The sequence below is a fragment of the Bombyx mori genome, chromosome 22 (genome assembly GCF_030269925.1).
Source record: "Bombyx mori chromosome 22, ASM3026992v2".
In the NCBI taxonomy this organism is placed as follows: Eukaryota; Metazoa; Arthropoda; class Insecta; order Lepidoptera; family Bombycidae; genus Bombyx; species Bombyx mori.
The window spans coordinates 12,803,307-12,826,070 of NC_085128.1; the positions used below are offsets into that span (position 1 = coordinate 12,803,307).

Genomic DNA, 22,764 nt, shown 5'->3' on the forward strand with positions numbered 1-22,764 from the left:
GGGCAAGAGAAAGCGACTTTGTTTTATACTATGTAGTGATATATGAATAGCTGTGATACCTCAGCCGGAACCATAACAGAGTTGGAGTTAGAAGGAGCAGCCGGAGCCAGCGAGAGCAGCAGATCCAAACGCACTGGAGTTTCGGCGGCTAGCGCTTCAGCCATCTCCAGGCATGACGTCTCGCAGCCAGTGTTCACCCACCTGTCCAACAATTGTTCATCTTTTTCTTTCCTTTTTTTCCTACCTAAGCTGATAGCCTTTAGAGGCTATATCAGCGTTGCCTTAACTAGAAGGTGAGCTCACGGGGCTCAAACCTGACGACCTTGCTAACACGAACCCTAGCAAGAGCCGTGCTTCCCAAAATCTACCACCGGATCGGAAACGCGACCCACTGAGAAGATCCAGCGAGAAACTCAGTGGGCGTATATGAGCGTTAATTTACTCGTCGAGCCCTTCGTCACAAGCGACGGGTTCGACGAAAACGATGACCGGTTTGGTTATCAATATGAAAATAGCTCAATGAAAATGCACAATACGACAGAAGGTCAAGACAAGATCAGGTGACGTAAGTTGATTTATTATACACCATTATTTTTTAACTAGTACAAAAACTTTAAGGACATATCGTCTTCTCGCATTAAAGCTGTATAATCTCAAAAATGACTAATTTTACAGGAGAGTATTTTAAAGGTTTAACATGTGATATTTTTAATATTAATCATCTTTGCAATTGTTTTTTTTTTTTTTACCAGATACATTAAATGTCTTTTCAAGTAAGATAAAATTATGTATTAATTTTGTTAATAGTAGTCAAAATATAGGTAAACAAAAAAAAAACTACGTTCTTTTGACAGTATTTATGAGAAAAACACTGGTGATACTAAGTGATTCCGCATATTAACTCAATTTCGAAATCATACACTTTTAATGCGAAAAAACGATATTAGGGAAGACATTATTATCATATGTGTGGCGAAAGAATCTCATAATACCTTTAAATAGCAAAGTTATTATCATTTTTTTATTGTAAAAAATCTCACTTAAATCATGGACACATTATTTTACTATCCATTCATTAGTTCATTGAACTTCATTGATAGTATTCCATCCTAGTCATTCGCATTCGTACTGTCGCACCAGTGACGTAGGTAGCCTTAGACAGTAAAATGAATGTATATGTACCTATATATTATATATAAAACATATGCAATTATAATTATTTTTAAACTTGCCATCTATTCGGCATTCATCTTACTAGTGTTCTATTGAACACACTAGTGACGTCACTCATCCCTCCACGTACACTTTTTTACTACATATAAAATTAAATTAACTGTATTACTTACGGATGATCACATATGTAGGCGATGTCAGCACGTTTCAAAGGATCGACCGTGAGCATATCACGGATTAAGGGCGAGGCACCTGAATGAAACCATATAACGTTACAAATCGCTACTTGAAACCAATAATACTAATCTATGTAAACTATATACTTTTATAAAACTAAAGTTTAGATGAAATGTTATAGATAACGTGTATTTACACAAAACACTTTGTATCATGGTAAACGTCATGACCCGGGCAACACCGGTTATATCTAATATAATAAATACGACAGTGCGTTCACCGTTTCGTGATTTTACCTCTCAAAGAATCTACAAATGGTAGTTTTTGGGCTAGAAAGTGTTACTCTTCATACTGGGAAAATTCAACGGATTTCGTGCTTTCTAAATAACATATGTAGCGTTTGTGAAACCGCGGGCCATATCAAGTTTCTGATATATTACGAAAATTTGAACTCAGAAACTAGGAGTGGGTAATATCGGTTTTGCCGCGTATCGAATCGTATCTATATATCGAGGATCAATATCGGATATTGAATCTATATATTTTCTGAATCTATATATTGATGGATGCTAGTAGATTTTCTCGATTCATGATATTTGAGATTTGAAACGATACGCTGATATAATATCATAATAGATATAGATTTAAGTCAACGTTATACGGTTGGTTTTCTGATATCAATTTATAATATGATCTTAAAGTAATAAAAAGAACATGAAAATAAAAATATCAAAAAAACTTTCCTTCATGCTTTTACCAGGCTTAGGACTGGCTACATTATTTTCAGTTTTTAGTATTTTGTGTCTTAATTTAAAATTACAAAATATACCAAAAGAGTGTAGATTTCAAAAGTTTAATACAAACACAAGAAATAAACTCAATTATTTGGATTCAACTAAAAATAGAAAAATGTGTACTTTAAAAATCAAACACAAAAAACTTTTAAGTATTTATAAACACTTGTCCAAAAATTCTAGTTCAAGGTCAAAGCGCGTGAAATTAAATTCAACGATGCAAATAGGCTATACTGCATTCAAGTTAGGGTCGAAAGTTGAAACTTCTTTCCTTAATTGTATCCTGCTGATACGCTAAGAATAATCTACAGACATATGGACTTAAATATAAGGTTTACAATTGTATGGATAATGCCTGTTTCTGTTTCATTCATCACATGATATCCCTATCGTGCGCTCACTCACTCTGGCCGATTCGATACGAACCAAACGAATATCGCTGATATTCACGAATCGGTACGATATGCCGATGCGCATCACATCGAGCAATATCGTGTATCGGCTGATATCGATATATAGATTTCGTGCGGGGCGATATCGGATTCAACGATATTGGTGCGATATATAGATATTGAATCTATATACGATTTATATCACCCACTCCTATCAGAAACTATTCAATTCGATATTAACGAACTTCTTGACAACTAACTCAGTTCTTTTTCGGATCAAGGTTCTGATGTGACAAATTCGTTTTCGACCTTTTAAATTTGTAACACCTAAATGCATATAAATTATAGAGAAAACGCCTATATACACCTCAGACCAATTTGAAATTGGAACTGAGTATAAATTGGTTCGCGGGAAGACGCTAGTACTTAGGGTGTACGATATTACCAATAATTCTGGTTGTTTCTAACGTTATATTTTTTTAAGGGATTTTATGACCTGGTAACTAAGACCTTTAAGTCATGTCTTATTTTAATTTATATTCTTATATTTATGAAAAATGACAATATGGAGTGAAATGAAATGAAGATGATTAATTAATCAAGACATTAATCAACTGGGATGAAGATAATTGAAATGAGATGAGATGATATGGGATGAAATATAATCTCAGTGAAATTGTGGTCATTTACTGAGATTTTTTCAGTGAACTTTTTGGAGGATCCCGAGAAGTTACGTCCAAGGGCATTGTTTCATTTTCCCACATTTGTGCACTTTCACAGATACTAAACAGTTAATAAACCACCGTTATTACACATTTAAACCTGAAGAAACACTAAATAGACAAAATAAAACAAACACAACTTCACTCCTCGCGTTTCCGCCAAAAAGTCCTCCAACGTTACATTCGCATCAATCGACACAGATTCACCTGACGACCACAGATTATCCATTACGACGCCGACTCGGATTCTTAGACCGGCTACGTCTAAAACAGTTTCGCTCCTATCCAACTGACTGTAATATTAACCTCCCAACTAGTCCCTAACTAGGTCGCTAAAACTAAACCACCCCTATTTATTGGTGATAATTTAACAACATGATACTCACTCGAAGGATTCCTGGGCTCGTAATAGTCTCCGTTACTGATTTGCCTGACCAGCCGCTTGAAGTTGGAGCCATCGAACGGCATGGCTCCGTAGACTAGAGTGTACAGGAGAACGCCTAGAGACCAGCAATCCACCTGATCAACAAACACAGGATTGATTTATACATCGGACCAATATACCGAATGATCTTAAAAATATATCCCTTATTTTTTTTTTTATTGCTTTAATGCGCGAAGCTGGTATCTAACATTAATGACGTCACCATCTTGTTTAAAACCTCCGTATATATAAACGGACGATACTAATATTAGTATCATTGATTGAACAGGACAAATTGTAAATATGTGATAATAAGGTTATTAAAGTCATCTGACTGCTTCGAGCATTGTAATAAAGAAATGTCGCACCTTTAAGATTGAAGTGGCTAAAAAAAATAAGAAAATAAGTTTTATATTTTCAACGACTTATAAACATATATTTTAAGAGTTTACAAAATATATTTTTTTAAATTAAAATATAAAAATTAAATAAACATTTTGAAATTAAAAATTAAATTTTATTTAGAAAAGGTCAAAAGTACAATTTCCGTCATTTTCAATTCAAGCGTATACCCTTAAACTTTAAGGTATGCGCTTTAAGGCTTAAAGTATTAAAATCCAAACTGCAAAATTATAATTCTTCAATTACATTTTTGGCGTTTACCGAAAAACAAGAATTTTGAATTAAACCACTCAGCAATTAATTCTAAAGGTGCGATGTATTTTTTATTTAACACTCATTTTACGGTTGAGTATCGCATTTATTATTTCAGACTTCATTTCAATTCAATCGTTAAAGTAATTTTTAAACATGCCTCCGACTCGCGGAAGCCGAATAAATATTAGTTTCTTAATTGCAAACTATCCAACAAAATTAATTTATGAAATGATATTTATCTGTACATCAAGAATACTTTTGGAGAATATTCAAAGTTTGTCATCGATTCTATTTTTGTGTTCACGTTTTCACGTAGGTTGTGATTTTATTAGAATTATAAAAGAGCGTTAGTAGCTCTAATCTGAATCTAGTGAACTAAAATATATTTTAGAGAGAAGACGACGAAATGTACTGTTTTCACGATATTAGGACAGGACATAGTTGGGAAACGTGTGGATTCCAAGTTCTGTTTCGATTGGGATTGAACTTCATACGTATTTAATCGCCCTCATCTCCCAGCGTGATATAGCATCCCATAAATTACCACTAAAAAGGTCACGTTACTAGCTGCTACTGCTGCCGTTTTTTTTCCTACCTATTCCAGTGACCTCGAGGGATTATACTAGATTCACTGAACGAATAGCTCACGGGGTTCTAACCTGGTGACCTTGATAACACTAGCCCGGTTCCGTATTTCAGACGGGATTTTAAATATGTTTTCGGAATGTAAAGCCGCGATTTGTCATATAATACTATGCCAACATACATGGAAAGTCATTTTGAAGTCGTCGTGGCCTAACGGATAAGACGTCTGGTGCATTCGTGTTGAGCGATGCACCGGTATTCGAATCTTAGGCGGGTACCAATTTTTCACGATTGCTTTCCACGGTGAAGGAATAACATCGTGTAATAAAAATCAAACCCGCAAAATTATAATTTGCGTAATTACTGGTAGCAGGACCTCTTGTGAGTCCGCACGGGTGGGTACCACCACCCTGCCTATTTCTGCCGTGAAGCAGTAATGAGTTGCGATTTGAAGGGTGGGGCAGCCGTTATGACTCTACTTGAGACCTTAGAACTTATATCTCAAGGATGGTGGCGCATTTACATTGTGGATGTCTATGGGCTCCAGTAACCACTTAACACCAGGTGGGCTGTGAGATCGTCCACCCATCTAAGCAATAAAAAAATAATTATAGCTCGTTTATCGCGATAAGAACGAAATGTTACCTCGGGCCCGATATAAGGTGTTCCTTTGACGATTTCAGGAGACGCGTACAGAGGTGACCCGCAGAACGTGGACAGCAGAGACGTTTCTTTGAAAACGTTCGACAAACCAAAGTCCGCGATCTGAAATAATTTAACGAATCGTAAAATGAATAAAGAGCACAATCACGACGAGAACCCAAACACTCAGATTGACTCATTCATTTGTTTCTGAGCTACTCACAATCCACAACCGACAAAATATTTGAAACAATATGAAAAAATCGTGGGTTATGTTAATCAAATGCGATTACTCTGGACGTACCTTAGCGCTTCCAGTATCGTCTAACAATACGTTTTCTAATTTCAAATCTCTGTGACAGATTTTGTGAATGTGACAGTAATACACCGCAGTGGCGATTTGTCTGAAAAGCCTGTTAAAGAAAAGAAAAATTATAAACAATAATAATAATCATAAGACAAGAAGATCACGGCTTTTAGTCGTCGTCAGTGCAGACAACAACATAGCTGCCAGCAGTAGGCGGATATTGCGACATATAAGTCAATATGATCTTTATTGAAGGATCTGTATCTGAAATGACATTATATCCGGAAAACCGAGAAACTAGTTTTACTTAATTTGCTGAAGTATATCCCAATAACTAGTAGAACTAACAGTTTTTCACAAGCATTTACTTATTAAAGAATGTCACACACCTTCGGGCTTCATCCTCTTGTAACACTTTCCTCTGACTGAGATAATCGTACAGTTCGCCACCGGAACAGTATTCCATCACTAGGATCATTTTTTCACTGTTTTCGAATACTGTAAATGTCAAGGATTAATTTTATTTAAGGCCACTTTACATTCAAGCTGGCTAAGATAAAAAAAAACATAATAAATCCAAATTAAAATTCGAATCACAGTTCAATCAGTATCAAAAGAAACAATAACAACAAAAAATTATAACATTAACACCTGTGGTAGGATTTCAAACAGTACGCTAGCATCCCTAGATACGAACTTCCCCACAATACGATCATACGTTTCCAGATTGAAGGGCGGTTCATCAGTTAAATTATAGATTGGAGACTTTAATCTCATGTTTAAAGATGGGTGACGTCATTCACATTTCAATTTCTCCATCAATGTCTCGTTGATCACTCGATACCAAGTGTTGTGTTCTGTGCTGCATATCACTACAGTAATATAATAAGGCAATGGGACGGTAGGCATTGGCCCGCGCGGGCCTCAAAATGTGCTACACAATTCTGCTAATAGCGTTTAGTGAAATAAAGACGGTAGCGCGAAGACTGTGAAACGATTTTTTTGTGATTATTTGGTCGGTATTGGCTTACAGTAAATGATCGTAGGGTCAATGAACAGACAAAAACCTCAGTGATTCACGAATATTTACACTTATCACCAATCAATATGCAAATAATAGTTCCAGACTTGACAGAATTTGAAATGTTAATGCACCTAAATATAAAGCTCTAATTTCAAATTAAATCGACCGTTCTATTTCTTTTACTAAAAATAACAATTTCATAGCAGAATCATACGCCGAAAGTTTAGGTTATTATAGAAATTGACGACAGACGAGCAACATAACAAGGGAACGGTTACATTTGCAGTACTTTTAAAATGCCCTTTTTTATATCCCGAAAAAACTTTAATGATCCAAACAATAGTAACAATATAATCTATTGAATCAGAAGCGTGGCTTAGGTGAAAATTTGTTTGTAATAAAAATATCCAATCCTCCTTGATAAAGTTCTTTGAACCGTAGTGCACTTAACGAGTCGTAAACACAGCATCAGTCGCGTGAATTCTAAGAAGCATACGATTGTTACTGTCTTTATTTTTGTGCTTAGAATTGATCCATACACTATAATTTTACATTTTCATAAACTTTTTAGAATGAAAGTGAATATATATGCCAATTGTTCACCTAATTTGATTTAGAATAGTTAGAAAACTCTTGGTGAAATTGCAAGATCACTTGAGCCACGAGCAATTCCTCAATTCTAAGAAACTATTGTAAATGTCCTAACTGATATTGACATAAACTGTACGCTACTGTTCTATTTGAATAAGGTCTAATCTTCTAAATCAGATTGTACTTCCGATCCGCGCTAGTCGTCGCTAAAATATGATTAAATCAGCCACAGGTAAACAACTGTTAAATAAAGCGCTTCATACAATAACAATCTGTGGCGGAATGTTCTACGACCAATAAAATTACATTCCCGTACCTTCATAGATATGTACAATGTTTGGATGTCTGACCGACGACATGATCTGTACTTCTCTTCTTATACGAATCAGATCCGCTTCAGATTCGATCTTGCATTTCTTTATTGTCTTAATGGCCACTTCCTGACCGGTCTTCTTGTTGATACCGAGCTGCACCTTGCCGTACGTGCCTTGTCCTAATTTTCTTACTATGTCAAATCTGTGGAACACATTTAGGTTTAAGAACAACTTTTAGCTTGATACACTACGTAAAGTTAGCCGTAAATATGAATAACGGAAGTTTCCAGAAATGTTTCGGTATTTCTCTTTTTGATTTCCAAGAAAATAAATCTTGCGTCAAAGAAATCTTTCGCGCTTATGCTCATACTGCAGAAGGTCTTAGATCAGGCGCATACCAATAAGTGTGTGTGTGTGTGTGTGTGTGTGTGTTTGTGTGTGTGTGTGTGTTTGTGTGTGTGTGTGTTTGTGTGTTTGTGTCTTTGTGTGTGTGTGTGTGTGTGTGTGTGTGTGTGTGTGTGTGTGTGTGTGTGTGGGTGTGTGTGTGTGTCTTTGTGTGTGGTTTTTTTTGTCGTATATGTTTGCACAGTGAAGCCCTCGTCATTGCTCACAGTTGCGTTTAAGCTTGTACGTTGGCTAGTATATGCTAGTAAACATATACAGTCAAACCTGGATAAGCGAGTGTTCAAGGGAGCACAATCTCATTCTCGCTTATAGAGGTTTCTCACTAACCCGAGTTTCTCGCTAATGCTCCCTCCCTCTGAATTTCATTTCGCGATTTTCGGGATTCAAACGCATTCACTATTTTAAGTTTATCACTTAATGACAGTACTTTAATTTTTCGTTTTGACATAATGCAGAACAGAACTTTCCTTCGCAATTAATTAACGATAAACTGAGTAAGTCTGAAAAACAGGACGGTACACAGGTACACGTGTCCATTCGAAAAGAATGCGATAAAATAACAACGTTATTTAGTTCCACGAAATAGAAAAGGTTCAATATTGACGAGAAAACAATACAAAAACAATGGAAGGAAGTTTCACAAAAGTTAAGAATGAGTCATAAAATAGCAGATGTTAAATTTGTAATTTATTTTGTCATTTGTTCCTCTGAAATAATAAAAATAAATAAAGCTCGACTGTCGCTTATAGAGGTATAGATAAGTAGCAGTCTCACTTACGGAGGTCCATGAGGGAAAAACGACTCTCTCTTACAGAGGTTTCTGTTTCTCGCTAATAGAGGTTTTGGGAGCTTCAAATTACGGGTCCTGGCTATTACTCTCACTTATAGAGTTTTCTCACTTATCCAGTTCTCACTTACCCAGGTTTGACTGTAGATGTCTATTCCTGATTATATCGTATTTAAGGTATTTTTAGCATATAACGAGCAGACGGCGTATTCGCTAATAACACGTGCTTAAACTAGTAAGTACATTAAGGATTGTAACTATTATTACACTTTTGTAGTTACTGACTACTATGCAGCAAATGCACTTGGTAGTATCAGGCATACATATCAAACAATATACTCAATAGTATTATGAATCAGCAACGAAATGAAAAGGACTTGCTAAATTAAATCGATTTGAACGCTAATATATAAAGTCATCGCGACTAAAACTGTACAGTTTACATGAAAGATTAGCGTCGAGGTTCAAAACATTTAAGAAAATCAATGCGTCATGCTAACGTATTCACACGTTTTCCTGACACGGTTTTATGTTACGAACTCAAAGCGTTTTTTATTTGAAAATGTATCTTAGTTCTCTTAACACACAATTCGAATGTAAAATGAGAGTTATTGTTGCAACTTTGCATCGTCTTATGAATACTGATATTAGGAAGGAACGTTCCAGATGTCAAGTGAACCTCAAGATCTAATCGAAGTCCTATTTTTAAGACGCGAGCAGAAATAATATGTAATTTGAAGTGTATTTAGAAAGATTGCCGTATTCAAACCGTAATGTAATTGCAGCAGATACCAACAGAACAGTCGTACCTACCCGCATGACTTTACATTAAAACTATAAGGAACTTGATAGTTTGTGTTCCTTTTTACAAAGAGAAGATTTTTCGTTAAGTAATCTTCTTTGCGTAAGCTGCCGTGATGCCTAAATACTACATCACCTCGTTGGTCAATGTTGGTTATTGACCCGACTGCTGGTGTAAGGCATACACTTTGATTCTCGATCGGAGTTAGCATCTTTAGGGTACTTGGAATACACCTCTGTGCACCTAATAGAAATGAAGAGAACCTAGCTAGGTTCTAGCTTAGGGCTTTTAAACCAAAAACTCGTATGAATTGTACCAAAAAAATAACATCGAACTTTACCCACGCGCACAAACTGATATCGCATGGCTATTGTAAATCAGGAATTTGGTAACATACAAACACAGGGTCACATTCACCAGCCGTCAGACATTAATCAAAGACTATGTAGGTATGATTGATTTACAAAACTTTTCTGTTGTGATATTTCAGGTCATGTTACCATTTCGACATTATGTTGAGCACGAAAATATCTACAAAAACGGGAGCACTGAATTGACAGACGCGTAGTGGGAAAGTGTACATCGGGCCCAAAAGTTTTATTTTACATATACCATTTTATTTTTAAAAATGACGACCGATGAATACTTTCATAATTTTCGTGAAAACGTAGATTATTTCATTTCCGCTTCTAAATTTATCGAATATAGTAGTCAGTATCAAACATACGAATCAATATTCAATTGACACCCAAGTTAAAATCTAAAATGATGTAACAATCAACCTTTCCTCCTACGACTTCCGAAAAATCGAGTGTAGGAAGGTGAATGATCCGACACCTTAATGTCGGTCATTGGTTGATGACGTCACTGCCATCACGTATCCACACAAACGCAGAGGCGTAGCTCGGTGTGCTTCTAAAATAATATTGTTTAAAAAGGCCGACGGCGGCGTCGTCTCCTATCCATCGATTGCACGAGTGTCTTACTTTCAATGCAAACAAATCCCGCTGAATGTAAATAGTTCTATTTGAGGCGAAAATAATTTACAGGTATCATTATTTTACCACCTACACTTTAATAGACAGCGTTATTTTATTGCTACAACGCTTAGTTATTGGCCAAAGTTGTGTTGAGTTTAGAAAGTAAATCGTAGTGGAAATCTGATAGCATTTTGATTTCACAAGAATTAAAAATTAGTTCAAAATATACAAGATAACATACTAAGAGGCCACCTTAACATAAACGGAAAACAATATTTATTAGCTAATCTCGCCAGAGGCCACGACTATGGCCTTCTCGTTTTAAGTACATTCTACAATCTTCACTCCTACTCAGAATTCCTATCTGGACATTAACACAACTCTTAAGAAAATTTGGACATCATGTGTTCCGGTCTGAGGGGCAGAAGGGTCGCTGACTTAGTGGAACTGAGATTTCGGCCACTCAAGGCTGGCAACGGCGTTCACGTTTTAATCTATAAAAGTAAAATACTTATATACGTTTGCCGAATTTTTTGTGTCAGATTTCTTTTGGCCCAGAGTTTTGCCTCATAACGAGGACGGGTAGGCGTACTCGGGGGTTCGACCGCTATAGTTTTCAGGAAGTATATCTTTAAACAATATACATATGTATTATATGTCAGTTACCTTTGTTTGAGCCTCAGCCGGTGGTCGTGCATACGCACGTCGCCGGTGTTTTCGATCCCGTCCATGATATTGGCGGTGCGCTTATTTTCGCCCACTACCATTGTGACTGCAACAAACAAGTTAGACATTCACTTACATAGAATAAATTATTCATTCATAAATTATTTATAAAGGAAAGGATAAAATAAACAGTGTTCGTTAATTGTTGATTCTTACGAAAAGTTTACAATTTATTCATTGCATAAACTCAAATATCTGCCTTGAGTGAGAGTTCGTGATCAGATTACGAATTATCTACACACGATTTAAAAACATGTCTTTTTTAAAAAAAACATAAAAAAAATGTAATCGTACGCGCTCTGTTCAAAACACATGGCGAAACACGCATAATATTTTTATTCACGAGCAAAAAAAATAAAAAAAAACATATCCCAAATTTCGGGAATCATCGCATATTTTTCGAATTTGGAAGAGCTCTCTCAGATATTAAACGTTGCCGAGCAGCGAGTGTCGGAGTAGGTGTCATCGTCCATCAGACAAGCTTGTATATAAACTGGCAAACGATACAGTTTTCACGCCAACAGGGACCTCACCTGTTCATTAATTTAATGTAACAAGGGTGAATGCTAATCAGTGCCGCGGAGGTTGAGGCTGGTAGAATGTACGAGATACATTATTATTCATTACGAGAACAAACAATCAAACGGTCTAATTGAAACCTTAGGCACGTGGGAAGGCAACTTTCCATCGGAACAGATGCGAAAGTGAAATTAAAGTTTTTTTTTAGAAATAATCTCGACGACAAGAAATCTTTTACTATCTATTTTTGCCATGAATCTCACACATTATAGTATTATCTTAGGTTTTCGAAGTTATGGCCAATACAGCCTATTGATATTGCTATGACTATTCCAGACAATGTAGTATCGTCATGGAATAGCACCACCCCGTATTTTAAAGTAGGAAGGTATAGCAAAAGGCGACTAAGGGATGCGCCGAAAAATGGGCGATTCCCAACCAGAATTTACTAATGGTACTCTGTTACTCTAATAGGTACCACTATTCAGCCTATTTTGATCGCAATGCAGTCAGCCATTTTACAATGCAATTGAAGCTTCGACTTCTCTCTCAAGGTAGAGGTCACCATTCACGTTGTGATGCTATGTGGTCCGTGACTTTCTATCTATGACAAGTCTGCTATCTACTTTTGGATACTGTCAACGCTTAGATACAGGAATTTCAAAACTAAACTGAATGTAATTATGTTTGATTTGCAGATTCGCAAAACTAGATAAAATCGTCGTAAAACCGCCTACATTTTCAGTCGGTTGACGAAAATACTCAGCCACGTTCATAGCACAAAACTTAAAGTAGCACAACGATCTCCAACTAAAATCAAAGTTCTTCGGGGAAAAGTCAAACACCAAATTATTTCTGAAAATAACCAGGAATCATTAAAAATACAAAGAAAGATGTTAGTCAGCTTTTGATCAATTAATTAATCGACTTCATTTCTCGACTCTGATTTTAGAGCTTTATTAATATATGTCTCGCCCACTCTACTAAGAACCAAGAAACATTATACTAAAAAAAGTAGGTATGCCATTTTAGTATTGTATTGTAACCATTATATGATCGCTCAACTTGAATATCATAGAAATCGTCGTGCAATGCAAGTCGACTAGTGAGGCCCAATACACGAAAAGAATTGAAATAAAACTGTCGCAAAAAAAAAAAAAAAAACTATCATTAACTTAATGCATGTACAATTACAGAACTGTTATTGTCGATTTCAATATCCTGTTGTCCATTTTACTCGCAATACCTCATTTTCATACAAAACTAATTAAATAACGCTACGCTTCGTTGAGCTAAACTCCGTGAAAATAAAAAAAAATGACGTGCAAAAGATCGACTGTGGTTTCAAATGCAAAAAAAAACTATAATAATGTAGTTTCAACTTACACGGTTGAACACGAACGCACGGAAGACGAACCGGTCAAACATTTTCTTAAATAAAATATATTACGTAGTTATGTTTAATAATTTAAGTTCGTTTTGGAAAATATAAAATAAGTATAGATTGCAAACTAAACTAAAACTTGTCCTAATATGTCCATTCAATGGTAGCTTGTCTTAATTACATATTAAAGGCAATGAATGAGACATTGAAATAATTAATTTCGAAATTTGAAATCAGTTTTTCTTTGGCATTGTTTTGATGGCCTTACGACCCTTGGATCTTATGTCTCTAATTTCGAGATAAGTAAGTTAATAAAACCTCCACCTTGGACACTATGTTCGTGTAGATTAGAATGATATACTGAATTATTATCCATGGTCATTGGTTATAATTATTAACCATGCAACCATGATCTCTGGTTTGTAAGCGGCCTCGTCGGTATACGAGGCCAAGTTGTATTTTCAGTTTAACAGTTTAGTTTTACTCATTGAATACATGGCACGAGATTAAATTCAATGATAGTTTTTGAAATTTAATATTAGGATGTTTATACATATTTTCCGAGATCACGGCCCATCTAAGCGTTTATCTATGCCTGCACCACTACAACACAGCCTGGATCTGTAGGTGGGATTAAACGGAATAGCATGAATAGCATTGATACTTTTTTTATTCTCCTTAGCCTTGAGAGGCTATTTCAGCTTCGCCTTGACGTGTAGGTGAGATCACGGGGCTCAAACCGGAGTGTTGATAGCACTGGCCCAAGCAAGAGCAGTGCTTCGCAGAATCTACCACCGAATCGGAAACGCGATCCACTGAGAAGATCCGGCGAGAAACTCAGTGGGCTGTGTCTATGGGTTCATTTACTCGTTGAGCCCTTCGTCGCAAGCGAAGGGTTTGGCGAGGACGGTGACCGGTGCTTGAGGTACCTAAAAGCACCGTTAATGGATCGAGAGGATCCATAATGACGTGTTTAGGGCCACGTAGACTGTTTACCATTCGGTCCACAGGATCGGGTATGAAATTAATACGAAATTGGTAGCTTGCATCATTTCTTATGACTAGTACTTAATATAAGAAAAAGAAGGGAAGAAGACACACACTGCTACGGAGTAATAGAGAGAACGAATTGCTCTAAAATCCAGGAATAATGCACATAGAGCAGACCTTAATGATTAATTTTCCCTGAACTGACTATGTATATAATTTTAAATCAATGACGTCGATGTTTGGCAACTAATTCTCGCTGAAAAATACCCAGCTCCAGATCTTTAGTCTCTAAGCATATCTCGAACAATACCACAAAACAATTCAGATCTCACTATTTGACATTGACTCATCGTTCTCGTCTCATTCCTGTTATTTTCATTCACCTTGGCGACTCGATAAAATTGTAGTTTCAATTATTTTCTTCTTTTCTTCAACTTTTAGGTATATCTGAAGTATCATTTCTTTCTTTTTTCAAACTTTATATGTAAGTAATTTTTTATTTGCCAAAATGTATTCGCGCCTTAAAATGATGTTGATTGTTGGCATTATCGAAAATTAGAGAGTTGTTTTTCTTTAGTCATCTAAGAATTCATCAGAGAATGTGCAGCAGCTTTTTACCATTTTACCAGAGATCTGCAATTGCCAAACGGTTGTTACCGGGGCTAAATTCGATACTAAAAATATGGCCTATATCTACTTCACATAAAAAATATATATTTGACGATCGGTCAAGACTTTTTCTATCCTGAAGAACTCAAAAGCCTTTTCGGAAAGTAACTGTACATTATCTACAAGTATTTCAAATAAAAAGAGTTCGGAAAAAAATCTTTGAAAAAAGATTGACTGGTCGGGCAATTTCGATTAGCCTCGAAGGCTCCGTCAGCCGGTCGTCCTTGGGTGAGCTGCGATGTCTGTTTCAAGTTTTTGCCGCGGTAATTCTCTTACTTCACCTGGGTTTTGACCTCGGGGGGGATCGGACGCTTGGGCGAGAGTCCAGGAGTCATTTAGGAGTAGGCCCTAATTTCCATTCCTAGGGCCGCCGGTCCGCTCCCAACGTCTGCGGACCTACATACCCCATGCGCACCCTACGCGCGGGGACCTCTTAGGAGGATCGCTCCCCAACCTTGCATCCATACAAGTTCCGAATTACAACATCCAAATCGTCGCTCGTTGGTCTACCAAGCAATATCACCCACTTGGTGAAAGATCTTCCCTTTGACATTCTCGATATCTCGAAATATGATTTGGGACCGAAGTATTTCATTGATTTTTATTATGTTTGGTTTAATCTTAATTTGGTAATAATACGATCAAAGACAGGCAGATAAAACGCCAACTGCGTAATTACTGGTAACAGTCCTCGCGTATTGGTACTCGTAATAACATCCTGCTATTTTTGTGCTATTGTCATACGTTCGATTTTCAGTCTTATATATTAAATTGAGATTCCAACTTTGTCTCAGCGGTTTCAGGTCAGGTTAGCGACATTTATCTGTAGGCTTTAGTAACCGTAAGTTCAGTCACCATCAGCACCAATAAAAAGTTTTCCGTAGAAAGTTAAAACTCAGGTTGCCGGAAGATACTGTTTTTTTTTACAAAATTTTGATATTAATCTTTCGTTCCTTCAGAACTGAAAAAGTTAATGTGCTGCTTTTCGTTAATGGTTCATATAATCTTGAACTGTCATCGTGACTATTTTCACGTGTAACACAGAAACGTGTAAGCCGGCATTGTCCTTGCTTTAACCGAATCAAAAACTAGGGCAGTTACATTGGATGTCAATGTTTGTCGGTCGGAAGCATCCGCTCCGATGGCATTAGCCGGCATCGTGTGAGCGAGAACGGTCACGCTGAGAGAAAAATGCGGCCCATGTAGCCAATTAACATGTGGGATAGTGTGGGGCCGGCGTCTCGGCGCCTCTATAAATATCGCGATTCGTGCGCGCGCCCACCCCTCAACCTCGACTCTCGACAGCGAGGAGCATTGCAGCCGCTCCGCCGCCGTCTCCGCCCGGCACGGAACCAGGAGACCGCAGCCGTAATCACATAAAGACGACCACAAATACGATCATCAGTAACATTTTGACGTTACGATAATCGATGTATTTTTATTTTTATTGGCAAAGTTTTACAATAATAGATGTAACTAGTCACGGCATAAAATATTTTGTTTAATACATTACGAACCATGCAGATGCGCTAAGTCATATATTAGTGGTTTTCTATTTTAAATATGTACTATTGGGTTCTTAAAGATTAAGATGGTTTTTTTCATTATTGTTGACGATTATGCCGTAACTTCGTAAATTCGTATATAGAAGAAACGAAGCATCAAAGAACTATTTAACCCTTTTAAGAACTGAGTGAAAAGTACGAAAAAAGATCCTCATTCAATTGAACGATCAAATGGTAAATATTCTTAGTTTGAGTGTTACTAATCATTTACGTTATAGCGGTGGTTCAATTCAAAGTGTATCCCGGAAGCTAGTCGTCCGGCACTGGTACGACATGGTGCGAGCGTCATCAGCCCGCGATCCGTGGACACAGAACGTGCGGCAGCGATCGACGCTATTTCGGTCCTCAAACAGTTGAATAACCTCCAATCAACTATTCGCACTTGCCTCTACGGACTACGGAGCTTACTATTTACAAATCAGATTCATCAAACAACGTTTTTGTAAAAAATACTTATATTTTAAGTAATAAGGAATCATAATCAGTAATGTATTATACATTTAGATTCAGGCGGTTTAGGCCCAAGCAACATTTTTCGGGTCGCAAAATATTAAAACGTAACAATAAGCGATATTTTCAAAACAATTTTAAAATATGGTAATTGAACCTAAACCTAGTGGTCTAGCCGCTAGTCATACCCTTATCTAGTTTAACTTTAGGCTTCAGAACAAACAACGCCGGAAATTCACTACCTCTAAAAGTTTTAAGACTACCCTCAACCCAAAACTGTCGATTCGATTTCGTCAACCTGTCACAATATATATTGGTATAACGCAACTTTATAATTAAACTAGCTGTATCCGTCCACTTCGCTGGGCATTTAAAATTAACATTATTATTTATTGTCATTATTATTAGGGAGTCCAACACTCATATAAATATGAGCCTATCCATTAAGTACATGTATTTTCTACATGAATACCAAGTTTTAAGTCAATCGGATGCATGGTTCAGTAGTTATAATGGAAAATCCGTAAAAACCACTGTAGATTTATATATTAGTACAGATATTCTGCGACTGCTTAGGAGGAAGTCTGGAAACATCAAAAGAATATCGGAACTCGAGAGTGATCACTATAGTGAGGTTCTTAAACACGAACCAGGCGTGTCGTAGATATTTTGAAGCGACTCCTATGTCGATGGGATGGTCGTTGTACGTGATCTTTCTTCATTTGTAATTTAGTATGTATCTCTTTACCAAGCTGTGTCGTTTTCACGCTTCTTTATAATGCGACATCGAGGTCAATAACACTGCTTGCAGAAACACCGCTCAATATGAAAAGCAAAACTAAATACAGTTTTTTATAACTCGAAGTTGTTTTTTTCAATCCCCCTTCGCTTATAATTATATAACATAGCTTAGGCAAAAGAACAATAGCCTTGCGCTATTGCTTTGTGTAATTCAGCTAGAATTAAAATGTTACCGGACTTTGTATTTATGCGCTGGTACTTTGCGGCACTTAAAAGCTATACTATACACTAAAAAGCTTAATAATATAGGCGGCGATTTGTCTATGTTGCATTAACGCAAACAAGTAAAATGACGCAGTTTTGAGAGAATATTTTTGTCGTAAAAGTTTATAATTTGGCAGAGTCTAGAACACGGTATCGTTGTATGAAACAAAAATAGAATATAATTCCATGATACTGACTCAACACTGCATTTTGTCTTAAATCATACGAGCGTGGAACATATTGTATTCTTGGTATTAAAGCGAGAGTTATGATCGATACATGCTGGGTACGAACCCCGGTCAGCCGGTTGCTTTTATATCATCTATATGGGTAGGCCGGTGCAGCGTTATACGTATTATAGTTAACCACACACGTCCTATTGGATCCTCCTGATCCACTATCGGTGCTTTTAGATACTCCAAGCACCAGTTATCATTATTCTCGAACTCGTCGAATGAGACAATTCGACAGGCAACCCAGTCTCCAGACACAGCCCACTAAGTTTCCCAAAGAATCTTCACAGTGGGTCGCATTCATGGGTTTTCACAGATGGTAGATTCAACAAAGCATTGCTCTTGTTTGAGATAGTGTTGGCAAGTCCTTCCAGGTTGAGCCTCGGGAGCTTATATACCAATCCGCGCGTAGATGGAATAGCCCCTTAGGATACGAGTGATTAGACAGGGAAAAAAGGTTAACCATGTAAATTATGGTGATATACATATTATTAGAGGCGACTTCCTCTTAAGTCAAAGTCGATGGGCGGAGCCATTGACGACGAGCACTCACGTGGACTCGTGACGTCATCTGGAGGGGCAACTCGTCATCTGGAGGGGCAACCGACCGACCAGCGGGGACATCACGCCACCTCGGATCACTTTTGCTGGAAGCGCGCGCAGCGTTCACTTGTCTTAGATTTAATATTCTGTGTCGATCGTTCCAACCCACTTTTGTATTTTTTTTTTATTTATTCAAATTATTAAGCCGTTGCTAAAATCAGAAGTGGGATAGGGCTTGTGCCCTATCCGCTTTTGGGTTATCCTGGCGTACAGTTTATTTTTAAAATTTGCATTAAATTAACAACGTAATGACCGATATACGTGTAACTGGAAGCAGGGTAGGAGGACGCTCGCATTCGCCGAATGTTCGAGACCAATATTGGAGAATAATATTGGCGCGTTTAATTGCTTAAAACTCAAATGTGAACGTTGCGCGTGAGTCGAGCCCGCTAGGGTCGCAGATAGAAGACGCACGTCCCTCGACCGCGGACGGTGGTGGCGCCGGACCCGTGGTGGCGTTGGGAATCACATCACCGCCGCCGTCAGAGTCCCGCGCGTACGACGCTACAGACAGGATCATCGGAGCATTAAGTGCACTGTCCAAAGTAAGGTCGAACCATTTTTATATTTCTAATTTTGACCCCAGCGTTAATGATATCGATTCTTGGTGCGAAGTAGATTTTTTTTGTCGGATACCCTCTTATGAAATGTAATAAATCACCAAGTAACTAGCTCAACGACTTTATCACAACCGACCTTACGGTCTATTTTTATTGACGCGATAGAACATGCTGGAGACTGAATGCTCAGTCTCGATGGGTGGAAATAACATTCGAAGGGTTCAAAATGTTACTAGTCGGCACACTCCATCAATACGTCAATTAGACAACAGTTCGACTGTCCAGGTCGGTGATCATGCAAACGGGACGCCGTGTTGTTCCATCGCCGTGTCGATTGTACCCGCGTTTGAGAATAGATGTAAAATAGTTCCACCACGCGTTGTGACAATAAAAAGGCAACTACCACATCAGCACGGAAGTTAACCGAATCCTTTAGATTCGTAAATTCAGATCGAGCTCATGGTTACTTTATTTCTAAGTTTTACCCTGCCGTGCAATACATAGACACATTGTGTAAGGAAGTAGAATGGACTAGATCCTTAACTGGGAAGGCACTGAGTATTTGTCACGAGTTTTGGGCTGTCTTAAGAGTGATGAGCGTACTTGGTTACACGTGTGATTGTCTAGTGACCGGACGTGGGGTAACTTCGTAAAAGACTTTAAGCCGTTGTGTCCGCGAAAGTTAGAGTATGCCAATATTCTTTATAATGCTATGCAATTAGCATCAGATTGCTTTGCCTCATACGTCGAGTGCGCCAGGAGATCGTTGCTCTGTATTAAGATGGTCAGAGGTCTGACTGACAAACTCGGAACTTTAATAATGATACGGGGCATAATGGGCCCTCTGGTTGACTCGCGAACGCTAGTCTACAGATTCACGAGTTGATTTAATTTTTGGTGGAGGTCAGGTTAGGCCGAGTCCTCGTAGGGTTCAGGCACTAGTTGAGTCACCAGTGACGCGTAATGTCAAACATTCTTGGGGTTGACTGCATGCCTTTAGATTTACGTGGTAACATAGTTCACGTAGATGTTGTACCGTGGTAACATAGTTCACGCAGAGATTTACGTGGTAACATAGTTCACGCAGAGATTTACGTGGTAACATAGTTCACGTAGATGTTGTAACGTGGTAACATAGTTCACGCAGAGATTTACGTGGTAACATAGTTCACGTAGATGTTGTAACGTGGTAACATAGTTCACGCAGAGATTTACGTGGTAACGTAGTTCACGTAGATGTTGTAACGTGGTAACATAGTTCACGCAGAGGTTTACGTGGTAACATAGTTCACGTAGATGTTGTAACGTGGTAACATAGTTCACGCAGAGATTTACGTGGTAACATAGTTCACGTAGATGTTGTACCGTGGTAACCTAGTTCACGTATATGTTATGACGTGGTAACAAAGTTCACGTAAAGGTGTGACGTGGTAACGCAGTTCACGTTACGAGTGTATTAGCTTGACATGTTAACTTGGCCATGTCAACCAGACTTTACTCTCACAGTATATTATACACCCGATATGGTAACAGTGCCGTGTCGTCAGTACATCTAACGTAACTCAACAAGAGCCTACTATACATGAACACACTGAAATGTGATGTAAAATGCTCACAAGAACTACTAACTTTTACTAATGGTTCATGGTACCAAAATCATGATTGTAATGCAAACAATCTATTTCTATGACGATATCATAGAACACCCCGATAGCAACGCTGTGCACACAGTGAGTCCTGCATCGTCAGAGATTGAAGACCGTCATGACATCGAGGTGAACGTGGACGTCCACCAGTCAGGAGAGGCCGTATTAGAGGCGACTTCCTCTTAAGTCAAAGTCGATGGGCGGAGCCATTGACGACGAGCACTCACGTGGACTCGTGACGTCATCTGGAGGGGCAACTCGTCATCTGGAGGGGCAACCGACCGACCAGCGGGGACATCACGCCACCTCGGATCACTTTTGCTGGAAGCGCGCGCAGCGTTCACTTGTCTTAGATTTAATATTCTGTGTCGATCGTTCCAACCCACTTTTGTATTTTTTTTTTATTTATTCAAATTATTAAGCCGTTGCTAAAAATATTGTAACACTGATACAGACTTCATTTCGGCAGATATGAATTTTTGTCGCGAAATTACACAATTACATGAATTTGCCACGTGTCACGTCACAATTTGTCGTGTATTTTTCATGAATAATACAAATCTAAAGGTATGCGCTTACGGTATTTTCGAACTACTCCTAATACTCCTCCATTAAATGCCATATTTTTTTTTCTTTATCAGACAATTTGGTTATACTCTTTGAAATAAAAACTTGCCACAATTACAAATATTATATTGATATAATTGATATGAATAAATAATAAACAAGGTTAATCCTACAAATCAAACTTAAACAATCAACTGCAATTATTCAGCGATTGTTCAAGTTAATGACAAGTCCATTTATGTTGTCTTTTAAACAGTCTTATTTCTATACATTCAAACATTCTTATTTACAAATTTGCAATACGTGGATATGATTTCCTCAATCTAAATTTAATAATTTCAGACATAAAGTTATTCTTATGTACATTACCTTGTAGAGTTTTTGGTTTGGTTCATTTACAAATTAAATAACCTGGGTGGATGGATGGATAAACTATTTTAGGTGTTGGTTAAAAAAAAATTATACGTATAGTGTATGTGTCCGTATAAAATATAGTACAAAATGATTACTTGTCAGTACTGGAGAAGTATTTATACTAGACGAAGGGGGGTTATAACCAGAGTTAGCTGGCATATTTAATTGTATGTGGAACAATATAATATATTAGTTGATATCTCACCGTCTTCTGTCTGTACTAGAAATTTAATATACTTATGTTTACTCGCAACACTACGAAAACAAACTGAAAAATTGAGGTTTTTGGGAGTGAATTATCTAATTTTTTTATTTTAGTATATTTCGTGTATAAAACTATGATTATTAACTTTATTGGCTTATTAACTTTTTTGCGTCTATGAAAGTGCACAAATCTGGAAAGATAGATGGTGTAGAGTTGGGTTTCTCAAGCCAAAACCACTACTTAATTTTCAGTAAATTTGTTACTGAGACATTATTTAAAGTTTTTTAAATAATCAAAATATCAATTAGAAATTTATCAAAAATAATCAAGCTCTTGTTTTATTGTTTATTTTACGATTTTGACAGTTTAAACTGCTTACAGAATTAAAATGTAGTACTTCTTTCGGCTTTCGCGAGTCGCAGACATAATTAAAACTACGTTTACTATTTTGA

General features: G+C 37.3%; 1 protein-coding gene across 3 annotated transcripts in view; it reads right to left on the minus strand.

The window, feature by feature from the left end:
- The window catches only part of LOC101741298 (treacle protein), a 47,523-nt gene that overhangs the window by 19,627 nt on the left and 5,132 nt on the right, over positions 1 to 22,764 (minus strand). For all 3 annotated transcript variants that reach the window (XM_062675015.1, XM_038018757.2, XM_021348215.3), the window contains exons 2-9: positions 11,443 to 11,548; positions 7,805 to 8,004; positions 6,263 to 6,371; positions 5,871 to 5,979; positions 5,570 to 5,689; positions 3,645 to 3,777; positions 1,347 to 1,425; positions 60 to 201 (exon numbers count right to left, since the gene is read on the minus strand). In XM_062675015.1, the coding sequence (XP_062530999.1) occupies positions 60 to 201; positions 1,347 to 1,425; positions 3,645 to 3,777; positions 5,570 to 5,689; positions 5,871 to 5,979; positions 6,263 to 6,371; positions 7,805 to 8,004; positions 11,443 to 11,543 (993 nt within the window). In that variant the 5' untranslated portion in view covers positions 11,544 to 11,548. The remainder of the gene's footprint in view (positions 1 to 59; positions 202 to 1,346; positions 1,426 to 3,644; positions 3,778 to 5,569; positions 5,690 to 5,870; positions 5,980 to 6,262; positions 6,372 to 7,804; positions 8,005 to 11,442; positions 11,549 to 22,764) is intronic.